Source organism: Schistocerca serialis, chromosome 8 (assembly GCF_023864345.2).
Source record: "Schistocerca serialis cubense isolate TAMUIC-IGC-003099 chromosome 8, iqSchSeri2.2, whole genome shotgun sequence".
NCBI classification, from domain to species: domain Eukaryota; kingdom Metazoa; phylum Arthropoda; class Insecta; order Orthoptera; family Acrididae; genus Schistocerca; species Schistocerca serialis.
The window spans coordinates 484,302,720-484,321,071 of record NC_064645.1 but is presented as its reverse complement, the minus strand read 5'-3'; the positions used below and the strand labels follow the sequence as shown (position 1 = coordinate 484,321,071).

General features: G+C 37.7%; 1 protein-coding gene across 1 annotated transcript in view; it reads right to left on the bottom strand.

The window, feature by feature from the left end:
• Nucleotides 1-18,352, bottom strand: part of LOC126417086 (uncharacterized) — a 206,759-nt gene that overhangs the window by 22,140 nt on the left and 166,267 nt on the right. The window contains exons 17-18 of the mRNA XM_050084980.1: nt 13,612-13,763; nt 6,150-6,323 (exon numbers count right to left, since the gene is read on the bottom strand). Coding sequence (XP_049940937.1) covers nt 6,150-6,323; nt 13,612-13,763 — 326 coding nt within the window. The remainder of the gene's footprint in view (nt 1-6,149; nt 6,324-13,611; nt 13,764-18,352) is intronic.

The following is an 18,352-nucleotide window of genomic DNA, read 5'->3' as shown; positions in this document are numbered from 1 at the left end:
GATTGTTACTGACTAGTGGTTTGTTGTGAGCAATGCATTGAAGTAGTTCATTGATTTTATAGCTTTTTTTCTTAGTAATTTCAATGTTTAGCACACTGATAGCATCTCATCATGGTGTTTTCATTGTTATACTAAGGTCTGGTTGTTTATTGCTAACCATTTATCTTCTAAGTGAATGAGTGTTTAATTGAAGATGTCATCGTTGAATGCAATGGCCAGTTCAGGATGAGCTTGTTGGAGTTGGTGCAGAATGAATCATGCAAACTCTTTGAAGGAGTCCCACAGCTATTTTAGATTTGATAGTTTACATGTTGTTAGAAGTATGGCAAATAAGCCTCTCATTTGTTCAGCTGAGGCTGTGAGTGAGGCTCCTTGTAGTGTTAATCCCCAGTATTTGTAGGTTTCCAGTAGTCCTAAGCCTTGAAATGCATCTCTGTATACCTGGCAAAAGCAGCCATCAACAGTCTTTAGATCTGTGAAACTTATTGGTCCCCATATTTCATGTAGCAACATCCAGAGGTAGAAACATTCAGCGTTGTTCAGATGTACAGCATATACCTGGCCTAGTGTGCCAGTTTTCATAATTCCTGGATGATCTTCTACTGGAATTCCTAGTTTATGTTGCTGAAAGATTTTTCCTGTTGTTCCACAAATATTTGGTTGACATGTAGTAATGTTGTTGCAAATGGATCTGTTTAGCGCAGTTGATAAAAAAGCCATTAATGTTGTGTTCTGAGGTGGTTTTCTTGTAGTTTTCCTGACAGTGTCTTTTGTGAAGTAAACCCTCTGTCCATTCTCCAAATGTATTGCTAGATGTTGCACAGTTGGTACACGTTTGTGTATAGGAAATGCAAAAATCCAATATGCTGCTTCATTAGTGCTGATATCTCTTCCCATTTGGCACCTGACGATCTTTATTGTTTCTGTTTTGCTATTCACTGTCTTTGGCTATTTGAAATACTGCCTGTCACTGCCTTTGTTCACACACTTACATATTTGATGGATTTCACCGAATTGCAGTATTCTACATTTATGTGCACTTGGAACATTTTGGAAAGTAGTGTGTTAAGTGATATTACCACTGATTATCTATTTCTAGTTTGTTGCTGCCTTGTATTCATATTTTTGCTGTGAAGCCACCATTTTTGGGTGTTCATCTTCTGTATTTGGGATAGCCACCAACTTCAGTTTGTGTGTCATCCAAATATGGTTTTGGGTACTTCTATGTAAATTTTCTACCACTTGTGCATGGCGAACTGCGGTTTAATGGCCTGCGAGGTCCATTGAATTATGTGTTTTACTAATATGTTGTACAGCTTCGGATCTTCTTGTGGGTTGGGAAATTCAGCTGGGATGATTTTGTTGATATCCTTGGGATGAATTTTCTCACGTAGCCATATGGGATTGTGTGAGTGAGGCAATCATTGGTTTTGCCATTCGATTGTGTACATCCAGCATCTAATGGTTTCAAAGATGTGGCATTTTGTGATGATTTCAATAAATTTCATTTGTTTTTGTCGGAACTCTCAGGCTGTTATGTTGTGTCAATGGATGGGGGCTTGTCTGTGTGACTTCCTGTGTATGATGAAGGTAAGATTACCATTGTTCCAATGAAGTCAGTGTTTCCACCATTTATGATTGAGTCTCAAAGGTGGATGAATTCTTCTGCAGGTAGTTTCTTGTGATTCAGTCTTATGTAAAGCATCTGTTCCACTTCTATTTTTGCTTACATATCTACCAGGAATTGTTGGAATAGATGGTGGGTGTTGAGAATGTGGTTGTATGTTTAATTATCTCTTATCATTAAGCAGTAAGCTTAAGTGACTTTTTTGTTTATTTCTAAGCCAGTTTCAGGTTGGATTTGTTTCACACTGAAATGATATCCATCCTCTCCATGTAGAAATATTAATGTATATTGGAGGGCATCATATGAATGGTGTTTCTCTGCAAAGTGTTGTAGCCCTTCACTTCTTTGCTGTGCAATTATGTCGCGGCTTGTGTTTTCACTGTCCACAATTATAATGGTGACTTTGTCTATCTGAGGGACATTAAATCGACATCTATATTCTCCATGTGGTCTTTTGTCAGCTCGAATTATAACTTTATAGTCATCAGAAATCACTGGGTCTTGTGCTGTATTGAATATGTGAATCAGTTGACTGTATTCATATAAGATCCTCTGTACATCTCACACAACTTCTCATCTCAGTCCACTGATACCTCTGCATCGTCGATCAGTTTCTATTTCTTCATTTCTGATGAAATATACTCGCAGAAATTTATGGTCTTCATTGGGTAATGGTAGTAATGATCCCATGTTGTGATAGATTTGTCCTTGGATGGAAAAAAATAATCGATTTCACCTCTGTTAGAGTTGATCAAACTGTCACTGAAAGAAGTCATCTGGAGAAACTGTTTTGATTCTGGAGTCTCCCTGCACATGTAATGTAAAAATTCCTGCAGATGTGCTTCCAGTGGTAGTATTCAATTTTTCCCATTCATGCAGCAGAATGCTGGTGTTTCTCTACTGAATTTTTGCACATTGTGAACTTGGCAGATGTTATCCATATTTTCACTTACAACATGTTTGTGTTTGTTATATTCTTTTGTCAGGTCATAATGGTATGCTTCATTGCTAGGTTGTACTGCTTATGTGTACTCTTCTGCACTTTTCGTAGGGCGATATTTTCATGGCTGTCTCGAGTTCACAGTCCTTTATTATAAAATTGTGTCACAATTTTTAATTTTTCAATCCATTTGTTTAATTGTTCTTTGGTTCCTCTGCTTGTCACAGTGCTTATTCTTGTTTGTTGGGAACCTAAACATGCTTCGGGCTCTTCGTCTGTGTCATTTGCTCACTGTTGTTTTTGTTTTCGCCATTTTGCTTCAGAACTGGCAAGATCTCCTCCTCTTTTACATTTGAGTGTTGTCTAAAATGTAAATCAAATCAACTTTTTATTAACAAATATGGTAAGAACACTTTACACACTTTTGACACTTTATTTTCGATTTACTTTCAGTCACTGTATCACTTTGACTACTCACACTACACTGTTTGTTTTTATACACTCACTGCACTACTTTTCAGTTCCTCCCTTCATCACTGAGAAGTAACTGATGTTTGAACCCACAATGGGTCTTGCTTTATATACACCCACCAATGGGTAGCCCCACCTGTGGCAAATTTCAGAACATACCAAAAGGTTTTCCAGAATATTCCACAACATTTGAGAGTGTTTTGGAATATTCCAAATGATCTGGATTTTCCTGAATATTCTGGAATCTTCCAGAATGTTACAAACTATTCCCAAACATCCCAGATCATTGTGGAACATTCCAGAATATTCTGGAATGTTGTGGAATGCTCTCAAGTACTCTCAAATGTTCTGCAATGTTCTCAAATGTTCTAGAATATTCTAGTAATTTCTAGAGGGCAAAACTTTTCAGCCCTTATATCTTCAAAAGTACACTCTTCCAGTAAAAATGGGAACCTTCTTCAGGGATGGGGAATAGAAGGCTACCACACCATATAGCTCCTGTGATTGTACTGGGACTCATTTCTGAGTTTTTGCAGTACGCACATTGTACATGAGCAGTACCGGCTCACATCAATCAATTGACCACAAGATTGCAATAGTGATTCATGATCTTTGGTGTTTCTCCACGCAAGCAGCTTTGACCAGCATGAAGGCTGACAGTTCGAATTTGCAGACTGAATTGGAAGAAGCTCTTGTGGAGTGTGAGGCTGGTTTACTTCTGCTGCCTGGAGGTGATATTAAATGGCTTTTACAGAGCACAGACCTCATCCCATGAAGAAGGTGTTTTGTGTTGACTTTGGTGGCTTGGGACTCTGGAAATTTGCCTGTGCCAAGCGTGTGGAGATTTTGAGAGCCATTTTGCTACTGATTCATTTTTTGTTAGGCTCTTTCTGTGGCTTCTGTGGATTGTTTTGTTAAAGTCGTAGTCTTGCAACTACTTTCTCCTTCCTGGAAGGTCTGTTGTGCTTGATGTTTATAGGCGTTCACTCTGAACTGAGCTTTACCTTACTGGAAGCAACTCTGTTTCATTACAGAGATTAGTCACAACTGTTTGTGAAATGTGTGAAAGTCACACGGTCTGTGTTACATATTTAATGGGGTTACATTAATCAGACCTTCTTATTAAATTGATCATATTTCAGGTGGCTTACCATGGACCGTGTTGAGTGCTGAATTGTGTGTTGTTGTTCTTTTTAAATACAGTGAAGTCTAGTTTAATCAGACTGCCTTTCACTGTAATCGTTTTAGTTAAGGATTTACAAAACATTTTTGTGGGGTTAGTCTAACTTAATCACAGTGTCTTTTCATTTTAATCACTTCAGGTAAGCATTTGTGAAACTTTTTAGTGGGGTCAGTCTGATTTAATCAGAGCACCTTTACTCTGTAGTGATTTAGTTAAGTTGTTGTAACAAATTTTTGGGTGTTGTTAGTTGACCCACCCTGAGATTTTCTGTGGTAAATTCTGCTAAAATAAGAATGTACTGTTCCACTGTAGTTGTAACTCACAGTCTGGTAAACCAAGTCTGACATCTGAGATTTGGTTGCTTAGCTATTTGAAATAGTGCAGTTTACATTAGCAAGAGCTGCCCGATTCATTACTTACAGCTAGTGTTTTACTGCAAAACATGTTATAAGTCAGCAATTCTGAATTTTCTTCTATTCAAAATCGTGTTTCATGATTATTTCTGCTGCATAATTTGCCAATTAATTTTGGGGACAGTAAGCCTTATTCGTTTTCTCATTCATGTAATCACAGTGCAATCCAGTTGTTAAGTACTTTGTGGCTTTCACTTGATCTGCTGATTGGGCAATGTTTGTTTCTTATTTACATATGTTTGGCTCTTAAATGGTTATAATGAAATTGTGTCACCCTTTGTTAGGCAGTGCACTGTTACTAGTTTTGTAAGGTTGGTTCTTAGTTCGTTGTAGTTCACGTTGTAAGGCACGTGCCTCACCACACCAGCATACCCCATACCCATGGGTGGTGAGTTCTCACCACACACCCTGTCAGTCGAGTTATCCTGCCTGTTGTGGGGCTGAATTGTATCTGTACAGCTTCACCTGGTTCTGAACTTATGTCACCAATAGACATGACACATTGTGTTTCTACTGTTAACTGTTATCAAATTCACTGTGATCACTTGAGATGATGTATTAAAAAGCCAGCTGAAAAATGTTGTAAATGTTAAGGTTTTGATTATTAATCAGCCACTTGGCTGACTTCAAATACCTGTTAATATTTGACAAACTGCTTTGTTTTTTAACTGATTAAAAGGTTTCCTGCTGATGTCAGTTGCTAATCTCACTAGCTCGAATAATATTCGACAATTTGTTTAATTTCTTATTTATTTTTAAAATTATTTTACTGACATCATAAGGTCATATACTTTTATTTAAATAAAAGATTATGCATATTTCCAACTGTGAACACTGCTTTCTTACCTTCTGGCCAAGCCCTATCACTCAACAGCGTATTATGCTGCTTTAAGGTAACTACACCCAGTTCAACAGTGTAGGAAGAGGCATAAAGAAGACGTGAAGTTTCAGATAGGCACAATTAAAAGACACTTACACAAAGCTTTCGGTTATAGCCTTCATCAGCAAAAGAGAAAGAGAGAAACACACACCATTCATACACACAAGCAAGCACACCTCATGCACACATGACTGACAACTGTGGCAGCTCAGGCTGGAGCGCAGAATACCACTATACAACTTACCTCTTGCATCAACCCACTACCATTTACTCCAGCCCCGCCACTTCTCATTCTGTCCCTTTCATCATCAATAAACCAAAGCTGGCAATGTTTACCAATGTAATATTTTTTACTTGCTAGTTTCTCTAGTATCTTTTATTCACTATTGTCTCCTCTCATCCTCACAACTCTTATCCTAGAGTCTGAGTGCCTGCCTCCCTTCTTTAAGTGTTTAATCACCCAATCCCTCTTTGGTCTCTAAAGGAGGACTATATAATATCAAAAGTAAGGAATGTTATTTTTTATGTAAGCTTTTATATTAGCAGTACCATGTACTGCTGTTTCATCAAGGTAAATATTAGCCAGTCTAGTTATCTCTCTCTCCACCTGTAACAATTTTGATTTAGGTACTCACTTTCACAGATGGGTATTGGTGCACTCCAATTTCCAGATGGAAGACATGTAATCTCTGGTGCACCAATGAGTGAATTTCCATTTGCACAAGAGAGCAAAATCTTTGTATTCATCTTGGTATTAAGCGTGTTCACATTCAAGCCTCTGCGTGATGGAATAGGAGGACAGTGAACAGCTGAAAGAAAAATAAATACTGATAAATCAATATCAGGAAACAGTAGTTCCATATTCTTACCAAAGACTTATACTTACAAATAAATGCAACATATCCTACAGATTATAAACAAGATGCATAGGTCTGTCATATTTTGTTTTATATGATGAAACTGAAATATTGGAGTCCAAAGTTCACATAAAACAACAGAGGTGCATGAGATTTTTTGTGACCTGTGCCTTCCATAATGTGGGTAGCATGCATCTCCTGTAATCTCTTATCACTGAACAATGGATGATGTGCAAGCCTCAAGGAACTGACAAAGTCAGCTCATATTTATTAAAGAAGCTCAACAATGTAAGGAAAAGACAGATTGCTACTTACCTGAAAGACGATACCAGAAGTTGCAGACAGGCACAACTAAAAGACACTTACACACTAGCTTTTGGACTGGTCCGAGCTGCCAGAGATGTCGGTTCAGGTACATGTGAGGTGTGCTGGTTTGAGGGAATAAATATGTATGTCTTTCCTTTTCTGATGAAGGCTGTGGCTGAAAGCAAATGTGTAAGTGACTTTTAGTTGTGCCAGTCTGCAACTTGCCAATGTCATCTATAGGGTAATTAGCAATCCATTTTTTTCCTTACATTGTTGGAATTCCAACTTGGAGTTTCCATTGTTTCCTATTTTTATAAATCATATATTATTTTGGAGTGGACACTGCATCTGCCAGAAGGGCACAGCCAAATTCAATCACTTGTTGTAGCATTGTGGTAGAAGCTATATGGACTGCTGTGTTCTTGTATGGAGGTGAGCTTAACACTTTGGAGATTGTCAGTGTTATGAGGAAAAGTATTAATTATGCCTTGAAGGAAGTCTGTCACTTGTTGTTTCAAGATTTATAATACATACTGCACTACAGGAAATGAAATTCAAATTTGCAGACACAAACACATCAGGGAGTTCACGCTTGCAGTAAGTGACAAACCATGATCCTACACTGAGAAACTGCAAAACCACAAATTCAATATAATAGCTTGTAACAGAAGAGGTTATGATCTTGACAGAATAGTTCCACACAGAAGTTAGGGGGAAATGTCATCAGAACTAACACTGACCAGCCAACAACCCAGAAGCCTTTTGGATACAGCACTAATAATCTCACCAGACAAAGTATTAATGACTTCCTTAAAAAGACACACTGATCAATTTGGACCGCTACAGATAATTTAGAACTGCTATGAGGTGGTCCTGTAGCCATTCACTGTGAAGAAAAGTCATAGATGTGAAGTGGGGATATGTGCTGCTCTGTTGTATGGAATGGGCACAGTATGTCATGTCAATGTGGGGACATGTCAGAATCGTAGAACGGAGCTACAGTGTCACATCTGGAATGCCCATGACCCAGCAGTGAATGAATTTGCTTCAGTTTGTTGGTGCTGCATCAATGCAGACCATCCAACATGCATACATGGAATAATATATGACTAACAGACATCTAACACAGCACAAGAACAGTGATCTTAAAAAGGCTGACTGACAGAGATCAGAGAAGAATGTCATATCTTGTGAGTGACAATCAGTTTCAAATTTAACAGGAATTGCTGCTGTCTGAGAATGGAGATTCATATAAGCCAGTTTTGAGTGAACCTTGTGAAGTGAACTACATGGAATGGATTTTGCGGACAGACACCTTGCAATGAGGCATGCAATCCGCGACATGTGGAGGGTAAAGTTCAGGCTGGATGTGGTTCTGTGATACCACCCCCTCCCCCCCAAAAAAATCCCCTGATTTGGGCTTACTCATTCAGGTTACCACAAACATGAACCACAATATTTATTTCAACATTCTTATTAGTGACCAAGTGTAGCCCTTCCTTCTAGATCTCCACAATGAGCATTCTGATAACATTCCCAGCTTCCAAGGATGACCACAGTTCATCCGACAAACCCTCAAGCAACCCATCACACCTCGACTGCTTCAGTAAACTATCCAATCCTAGCCGCGCGGTCTGAAGTGCCTTGCAACGGTTTGCGCAGCATGCCCCATCGGAGGTTCGAGTCTTCCCTTGGGCATGGGTATGTGTGTTGTCCTTAGCGTAAGTTTGTTTAAGTTAGATTTAATAGTGTGTAAGCCTAGGGACCAATGATTTCAGTAGTTTGGTCCCATAGGAATTTACCACAAATTTCCAAAATTTATCTAATCCTAACTTCATAGAAATATCCTGGGACTATTTGGGACAGCAGTGGAACATAGCAGTAAATGATATGCGTATCAAGTTTGGGTGAATCTGCTCTACACATTCCACAATTACATTTTACAAATCACACCCACTTCCCATCTACAAATCCACTGCGATGGGTCAATAGTGACCAGAATTGTCAGTCTAGCAGCCCTGACTTGGGTTAACCTTTTCTCATCACCACTCTAACACTCACCAAATCCCATTGGCGTGCAATGTCTTTGGGACTGTCACCAATCAGTCTTCTTCTTCTTCTTCTTTCGATTTCGGCCATCTTTGGACCACGTTCAACAATTCACTTGCCCGGCTTTTTGATCTTTTTTTCTCTCTTCCCAATATTTCCTCATCATTTTCGAGTGGTTCCTCCTCCGCTCTTCCGACCATTTCCTGTTATTATTCTTTAGTTTCGTTTCTTCTGGAAAACACTTAATTTCGTTCACTATTTGTCTAAACTTTTCCCTGTCCCTGATTGACTCACGGGTGACATTAAAATAGGCCAAATCCTTTTTCACCATCTGTATCCATTTATTGTTGGTTTTTTCGTTCCTGTTACTATGTTCAAACACTTTTCTTGTTAGTCTGTTTCCATCCATCCTCGACAGGTGACCATAAAACGTTAGTCTGCGTTTACGCATTGCCTCACTCACTTTCTCAATAGTTTTGTATATTTCCTTATTACTCTTTAGCTTGTACTCTTCTCCAATTTTTCTCGGTCCTAATACTTTTCTCAAAATTTTCCTTTCTTTCTTTTCCATGTTTTCTATTTCCCCCTTTTTGTTAAGAGTTAGGCACTCCGATGCATACAGGCATTCTGGTCTAATGACAGTTTTATAATGTCTTAATTTAGCTTGAATCGAAATGTTTTTTTTGTTATATATGTCTTTGGTTTTTTGAAAAGCAAATTCCATTTTCCTTGCTCTCGCCTGGTTTGCACTCTTGTCTAAACCATTCACTTGAATTATTTCACCTAAATACTTAAATTTTTCTACTCTCTTAATATTGCCGTATTTAGTAATAAGATTTTTCTTGTTATTTCTATGATTAGACATATACACGGTTTTTTCAAATGAAATCTGCAGTCCAGCTCTGGCCGAAACTTCTTGTAGTTTCTCCAGGTAGTTCTGAGCTATTTCTTCGTTTTCTGTAATTATTGCCAGATCGTCTGCAAAAGCTAAACAGTCCACTTCTATTTTTTCTTTTTTTGTTCCAATTCTGATGTCATTCTTGGTGCCTTTGAGTTCTTCTTTCCATATTCTCAATATCTTTTCCAGTACGCAGTTGAAGAGGATTGGGGATAAACCATCACCTTGTCTAACACCTGTTTTAATTTCGAACTTCCTTGAAATTTCACCCATAAATTTAACTTTGGCCTTACTGTTTGTTAGCGTCTGTTTGATAATTTGAATTGTTTTCGTATCGACCCCAAATTCTTCCAATACTTTCAGTAATGTTTCTCTATCTACCGAGTCGTATGCTTTTTTGAAATCTACAAATACTATTGCAAATCTCTGGCCTCTTGAGATTCTGTAACGAATTAGTGTTTTCAGGTTAAATATTTGTTCAACACAGGATCTACCTTGTCTAAAACCTGCTTGATATTCACCTATTTTTTTATCCAGAACTGGCTCCACGATTTGAAGTAATTTCCTTGACAAAATTTTGTATCCTACTGGTAGTAGCGAGATCCCTCTATAATTATTAACATTCATCTTATCCCCCTTTTTGTGTAGTGGGTGTATCAGGGCACACTGCCAGTCTTCAGGAATTCTTTCTTCGTCCCAGATCTTCTTAAACATATGTTCCAAAACTTGTGGGAGGTTGGTATCCATTATTTTTAGGATTTCTGGTACTATGGAGTCTTCACCTGGGGCTTTATTGTTTTTTAGACTGTGTATTATGTGTTTTATTTCTTCAGCGTCTGGAGGTTTTGACTCGGTATTAGTATTTCGGTGGTTTTCAAAACTCATTTTATCTTTGGGTGGTTCACAATTTAGTAGATTCTCGAAATATTTTGCTAATATTTCACAATTAGTCTTGTTTGTCAAACCTAGCTTGTTCTCTTCATCTTTAAAACATAAATTTGGGGATTGGTATTTGGTTAGCTGTTTTCTAAAAGTTTTGTAGAAATCTCTAGAATTATTTCTTTTAAAGTCTTCCTCAATCTGTTCTAGGTTATCCTGAAATTGTCTTCTTTTTTTATTACGGAAAAGCTTAGCTGTTTCTCTTCTCTGGATTTTAAAATTGTCAAGATCTTGAGGATCTTTTGTGGAGTTCCATTTCTGCCACAATTTCTGTCTCTTCTCCAGGTTCTCATCATATTCATTGTCCCACCATGGATGTCTTCTTACTCTTTTCACGAGACAATTTTCTTTTGCTATTTCAACTATTTCGTTTTTTATCTCCTCCCATCCCGCTTCCTTATTTATTGTGGATATGCCATCGCTATCTTTGTGCAATGCTCTTTGAAACCGTTGTTTAATTTCTTCATTTTTTAACCAATCAGTCTAATAATGCAAAAATATGTTTTTTGTACTAATATGGTTGGTATCCATTATTTTTAGGATTTCTGGTACTATGGAGTCTTCACCTGGGGCTTTATTGTTTTTTAGACTGTGTATTATGTGTTTTATTTCTTCAGCGTCTGGAGGTTTTGACTCGGTATTAGTATTTCGGTGGTTTTCAAAACTCATTTTATCTTTGGGTGGTTCACAATTTAGTAGATTCTCGAAATATTTTGCTAATATTTCACAATTAGTCTTGTTTGTCAAACCTAGCTTGTTCTCTTCATCTTTAAAACATAAATTTGGGTATTGGTATTTGGTTAGCTGTTTTCTAAAAGTTTTGTAGAAATCTCTAGAATTATTTCTTTTAAAGTCTTCCTCAATCTGTTCTAGGTTATCCTGAAATTGTCTTCTTTTTTTATTACGGAAAAGCTTAGCTGTTTCTCTTCTCTGGATTTTAAAATTGTCAAGATCTTGAGGATCTTTTGTGGAGTTCCATTTCTGCCACAATTTCTGTCTCTTCTCCAGGTTCTCATCACATTCATTGTCCCACCATGGATGTCTTCTTACTCTTTTCACGAGACAATTTTCTTTTGCTATTTCAACTATTTCGTTTTTGATCTCCTCCCATCCCGCTTCCTTATTTATTGTGGATATGCCATCGCTATCTTTGTGCAATGCTCTTTGAAACCGTTGTTTAATTTCTTCATTTTTTAACCAATCAGTCTAATAATGCAAAAATATGTTTTTTGTACTAATATGGTTGTTATTTATAATTTTTACATGTCACCTCTTTCCTATCCTCAGTTCCCTTCCTAACAGTGGTAGGGGTTTCTAAATCCCCCCACCCAATTTTTTTAACAGATGATACTTCATATTCATACCAAGTGTGGTTGAAATTGCTTCAGATGTTCCAGAGTAATGAGTACATGTCATCACTTTCCCTATCCCTCAAACAGTCATAGTAGGGTACTCTGATGTCAACAGTACTTATTCCCAGATAGGAAGTCACATGTATACAAATTCTGGTGGGAATTTTTCCATGAATTCCATAACTATGCTTGCATGTCACCCCCATTCTTCCCTCATCTTCACTCTCCCATCACTCAGAGTGCTATGGGTATCTGAGTCCACCAGTATCAATTTCTAGATAGTAAAAGTCATTATCAAATGTAATCAAAACTGCACCCTAACATTACAGTTATGTCAATCTTTATTACAACCACTCCTACCTCCAATTAATAAATGTTATAGGGGCTGTCATCAGTCAGCTCAGCAGCCCAGAAAAATGTAGATCTGACATTAATATAGTTCAGTCAACTATTTTTAGATGTCACCATCTTCTCACCCTCATCTCATCCTTAAGGGTCTGTGATTTTCATCCCAGCAGAAGATTTTTTAAGATCTTAACCCATTGATATATCACCTCATAGAGCCAAATAATTTCCTATTTGAAGTAATACAACACACATTTAAATATTATTTTTACTAGTACTAAATAAAACAAATATTTTGTAAATATCCAAGGATGAATTTACTATTTAATGAACAAGTTGATCAGCCTTGCATTTGCAATGACAATAGCATCCTAGGTAAGTGACATAAACACAAGAAAATGGTTTATCACAACTACTTTGAGTGAAACATAATACAGGGAATCATATTTTGCAGGAATGCATGTAGTGTAAATAAAATATTATTATTGCAAAAATCTATTATTAGAAAAAGTGTAATATTATGCCTAGAGAATCACACAAACTATTATTGAGGGATATAACTGTTTTAAAATTTCAATACATAGTAATTCAGAATTAGTGTTTACATATATTATATAGGACAGTGTTTTCAACATACGGACATTACTAGAAACAAAGTAAATTTCATGTTTCCCTCTCACAGATTAAAACTTACTTGTAGACTCCACCGTACATGGTTATGAAAATTTATATTAAATTAAAAGGGAGAACCTTCCACAATATGGAATTAAGTTATCTGAAAGTAAAACTTTATTAATAATAATTTTGTCACAGTTTCAATGTTTGTACTGCTCAGTCTCCTATATATGTTTTACGTATGTACAGAATGAGATAATAAAATACTGATTCAGAAATGTGTTTTGGAAAATTAAATTATGATCTTTCAAACAATAAGCTGAAATATTTAATCCAAATCACATTTCAGCATCAGAACTGTAGTAGCATTTGAGTTAGCAATAAGATTTTTAGTGTAAAACAATTAAAAAAATACAGGGAATGAATGTGATCACCCTAAATATTTAATCAGAGCAAAATGACTCAGAAAGCACAGCAATGATGTAGCCAGAAGGGATGTACTGAAATATCATATTCTTGTGTTTGGGGCACATATATTTCTCACAAATATGCTGTGGCTATGACACTTCTCAAATGTGCTGTGGCTAAGACACCATCTTGAACAATCCAGAAATTCTGAAGATGAAATGTGATTTTGTAATTGCCATAGCTCGTCCAATATCAGGCACATTTTACTACTAAAATGTCCACAACAACAATAATAGAACAACTGATAATTAAGCTAAATATTACTGACCTTTGACAACAATTTCAACTGCGTGAGTGTGACGAGTTGGAGTTACACATGTGAAAACTCCAGAATCATCACGGCTGGCATGATAAATACTTAGGCGATATTCCAATTGTGAGTCTCTTCCTGGATCTGTCGTCCATCCTTCTGGATACTTTCTGTAAACAACAACAGAATTGTTCAAACTGATTTAAATTTACCGGCATGTCACCATAAAATTATAACTTAATAATTGGCCACTGCATGGTTGAATACCATAGATGTAATAGAATACATTAATTTCACAATAACTCATCATTTATAGCCAGGACCCTTCAAGACAGTAAGTGAAGTAAAGACCATAGCAACATTTCCCAAACAACTGATCAAAATTTATATTCGTGCAATTTATAAACCCAATTAGAAGAATATGAAAATTACTGTCTAAAATTACATTACTGTATTAATATAACACAATATATAAAGTCTGCCTTCACAAGCTTTCATGCTCAGGTCATTTTCAGAATCAGGAGCTGACTGAAACCCAAAGTAGGAAGCTCTGAAATATTTAGTCATGAAATGTATATCAGGAAAACAGATTAGATGCTGTAAGGAGGAGTACTGTTCGCTGCAGTCAACAAAAATATTGTCTCTATTGAAGTTGAATTTGAGTGTGACTGTGAAGCTATCTGGATGTGTGTAACAGATCTAAGTGAATTCAAGTTAATTACTGGATGTTTTCACCAGCCACCTAATTACAACATGACAGTTTTAGAATCATTCAAAAAAAGTCTACACTCAGCAGTGCGGAAATACCCAGATCATGTAATAGTGTCTGGAGGAGACTTAAGCATACCAAGTATAGACTGATATGGTTATAATAGAAGGAAACATTCCACATAGGAAAAATATATCTAAAAACAAAGATGATGTGACTTACCAAATGAAAGTGTTGGCAGGTCGACAGACACACAAACAAACACAAACATACACACAAAATTCAAGCTTTCGCAACAAACTGTTGCCTCATCAGGAAAGAGGGAAGGAGAGGGAAAGACGAAAGGATGTGGGTTTTAAGGGAGAGGGTAAGGAGTCATTCCAATCCCGGGAGCAGAAAGACTTACCTTAGGGGGAAAAAAGGACGGGTATACACTCGCACACACACACATATCCATCCACACATATACAGACACAAGCAGACATATTTAAAGACCAAAATATGTCTGCTTGTGTCTGTATATGTGTGGATGGATATGTGTGCGTGTGCGAGTGTATACCCATCCTTTTTTCCCCCTAAGGTAAGTCTTTCCGCTCCCGGGATTGGAATGACTCCTTACCCTCTCCCTTAAAACCGACATCCTTTCGTCTTTCCCTCTCCTTCCCTCTTTCCTGATGAGGCAACAGTTTGTTGCGAAAGCTTGAATTTTGTGTGTATGTTTGTGTTTGTTTGTGTGTCTGTCGGCCTGCCAACACTTTCATTTGGTAAGTCACATCATCTTTGTTTTTAGATATATTTTTCCTACAAGTATAGACTGAGATGCATACGGATTCATTGCAGGTGATATGGGCATGCAATCTTGTGAAGTACTTTTGAACATGTTTCCCAAAAACTGTCTTCAGCAGCTCTTTCAACAGCCCACACACAATGGAAATATTTTAGTCCTTGTAGCTATAAACAGGCCTGAATTATCGATGGTGTCAGTACAGAGACAGGGATTAGTGACCCTGATATCACATATCGATGAAAGGTTACTAAGTTAATACATCCATCAAGAAGGCTAGGAGAGTATTTGTGTTGGAAACAGCAGATAAGCACTTGTTGGCATTCCAGACAGACAATGAACGGACATCATTTACTTCCACTATGATGGGCATAGAGGAATTACGGGCCAAGTTTAAATGGATTGAAAATTGCACTCTGGAGAAGTATGTACTGAGTAAGTGAATTAAGGATGGGAAAGACCTACTGTGAATTAATAATAAAATTTGGAAAATGCTGAAGCGGCAAAGACTGTTGCACTCTCAAGTCAAAAAAGAATGCACAAATCATGATAGGCCAAAGTTAGCGGAAATTTTTGTGTCTCTAAAAAGAGCGTAGTGTGGAGCATAAAACAACTACCACTGTCACACCTTAGCAAAAAGATCTTTCCAAGAACCTGAGAAAACTCGGGTCCTACATAAAATCAAAAGTGGGTCTGAGGCTTCTATCCAGTCATTCTTTGACCAGTCTGGTGTGGCAGCAGATGACAGCAAAAGGAAAACAGAAGTTTTAAATTTCACGTTTTTAAGAAATCCATCAAGAAGGAGGATCATACAAACACTGACATTTGACAGTTACATACACTCCTTTATGAAGGACATAGTAATACGCATCCCTGCTGTCAAGAAGCAACTGAAAGAGTTGAAAACAAATAGGTCAAGTCCAGATGACATTTCAATTTGGTTTTACAGGGATTAGTCTATGACACTGGCCCCTTACTTAACTTACATTTAACATGACTCTCTTGTACAGTGAAAAGTCCCAAGTGACTGGAAAAAAGCACAGGTTATTCCCGTATATATTAAGGGTAAAATAACAGACCAGTGAAATTATAGACCAATATCCTTAACATCAGTTTGCTGCAGAATTCTTGAACATATTCCCAGTTAGAACATAATAAATTTTCTTGACATGGAAAAGTTTCTGTCCACAAATCAGCATAGATTTAGAATTTAGAAAGCATCACTCATTTAAAACTCAGTTTACCCTTTTCTCAGATGATATCCTGTGAACTATGGATGAAGGGAAATAGACAAATTCCATACTCCAAGATTTACAGAAAGCATTTTACACGGCGCCCCACAGTAGACTGTTAATGAAGGTACAAACATACAGACTAGGTACCCAGACATAGGATGAATTTGAATCTAAACTATGGAGAGTCCAAGTTGGAATATTAACAATATTGTGACAATGATAGATTGCTACTGACCATAAATATGACACACTGAGCTGCACACAGAGACAATGAAAATACTGTTATACATCTGAGCATTAAACCAAAACCTTCTTCAGCGAGTAAAACACACACATGAAGACATTCACACAATCAAGTTCACCTCACCCACACATGATCACCATCCCCGGCTGCTTTAGCCAGAATGCAAATGTGTTGCAGCAAAAGGAAGCAGCAATCCAAAGTGGGGAGAGGAAGGAGGAAAGGATAGCACAGAACATGTGGAGTGTGCAGGAACCATACGGTGCTAGGATAAGACTGCTAGATGCAGTGTCAAGAGGTTATGGTGGAGAAAAGTGTGTGGGAATGAGGAGCAGAAAAGGAGAAGAGCAGAGAAGGGCAACAGACTGATGGGTGTGTTGGCAGAGAGTGGCCCACAATGAGAGTTAGGGGATATGAATTATGAGGTTGTGAGAGGACAGCAGGGGATAGAAACTGTTGGGTGGAGGGTGTAGGGGCAACTGTTTATCATAGGTTAAGGCAGGGATGATTTCTGGAGCAGAGAATGTGTTGTAAGGATAACCCCCATCTGTGCAGTTTAAGATAGCTGGTGATGGATGGGAGGATCTAGATGGCCTGGGTTGCTAAGCAGCCACTGGAATCAAACATGTTATGTTAAGCTACATGTCACGCAATGGGGTGGCTACAGTTTGGTGGTGGCCATTTGTCCTGCTGGACAGTTGGTTCATAGTCATACCAATACAAAAAGCTGTCCAATGATTGTGGCATGCAATGGGGTGGCTACAGTTTGGTGGTGGCCATTTGTCCTGCTGGCATGCAATGGGGTGGCTACAGTTTGGTGGTGGCCATTTGTCCTGCTGGCATGCAATGGGGTGGCTACAGTTTGGTGGTGGCCATTTGTCCTGCTGGACAGTTGGTTCATAGTCATACCAATACAAAAAGCTGTCCAATGATTGTAGCAGAGGTGGCACATGGCATGATTGTTTCACAGATGGCATTGTTAGCTGCAACAGGCAAAAGACGTACTTTGTTGCTGCTGCACATTTTTGTGACTTTCATCAAGATAAACTCATGCTGCAGTGATCTTCTTCGACATGCCAGTATAGAGGTGTGCACCAAATCAGCTAAGTGAAAAATCTATCCAATAAACACGTTTATTTAAGTATGAAACCAGATTTCAGAATTTTCCTTTAGGTGATAATGTGTGTACAAAAACCATGTGCTGACATGAAGTTCTAGATTTGCTTATTTCACTGATTGTGTCACTTCTTCATAATTTTCATTGATTGTATCAATACTCATTTGTATTGTGATATATTGTGAAATTTCGAAGATTCCCAAGTGCCGCAGTAAACTCGTATTGTAAATAAATGTAAATGTTGTGTGACTAGGGCCTCCCGTTGGGTAGACCGTACGCCGGGTGCAAGTCTTTCGATTTGACGCCATTTCGGCAACTTGCGCGTTGATGGGGATGAAATGATGATGATTAGGACAACACAAAACCCAGTCCCTGCGTAGAGACAATATCCGACCCAGCCAGGAATCAAACCCGGGCCCTTAGGAAACACATTCTGTCACGCTGACCCCTCAGCTACCGGGGGTGGGGGCAACTTATCATCAATTATAGGCTTAACCTTAATTGTATTCTTTTAAAATTTTTGAGGACAGTAGTCTATCTTCATTCAAAATAATTATTCTCTAAATTCATTTCACAATTATATGAAAAACAGGTTATTTTTAAGAATTTTCAGATGCATAAGAAACTATAAGAAACTATCTTAAGTTACTGGTACCAGTGGTTTGGATACATA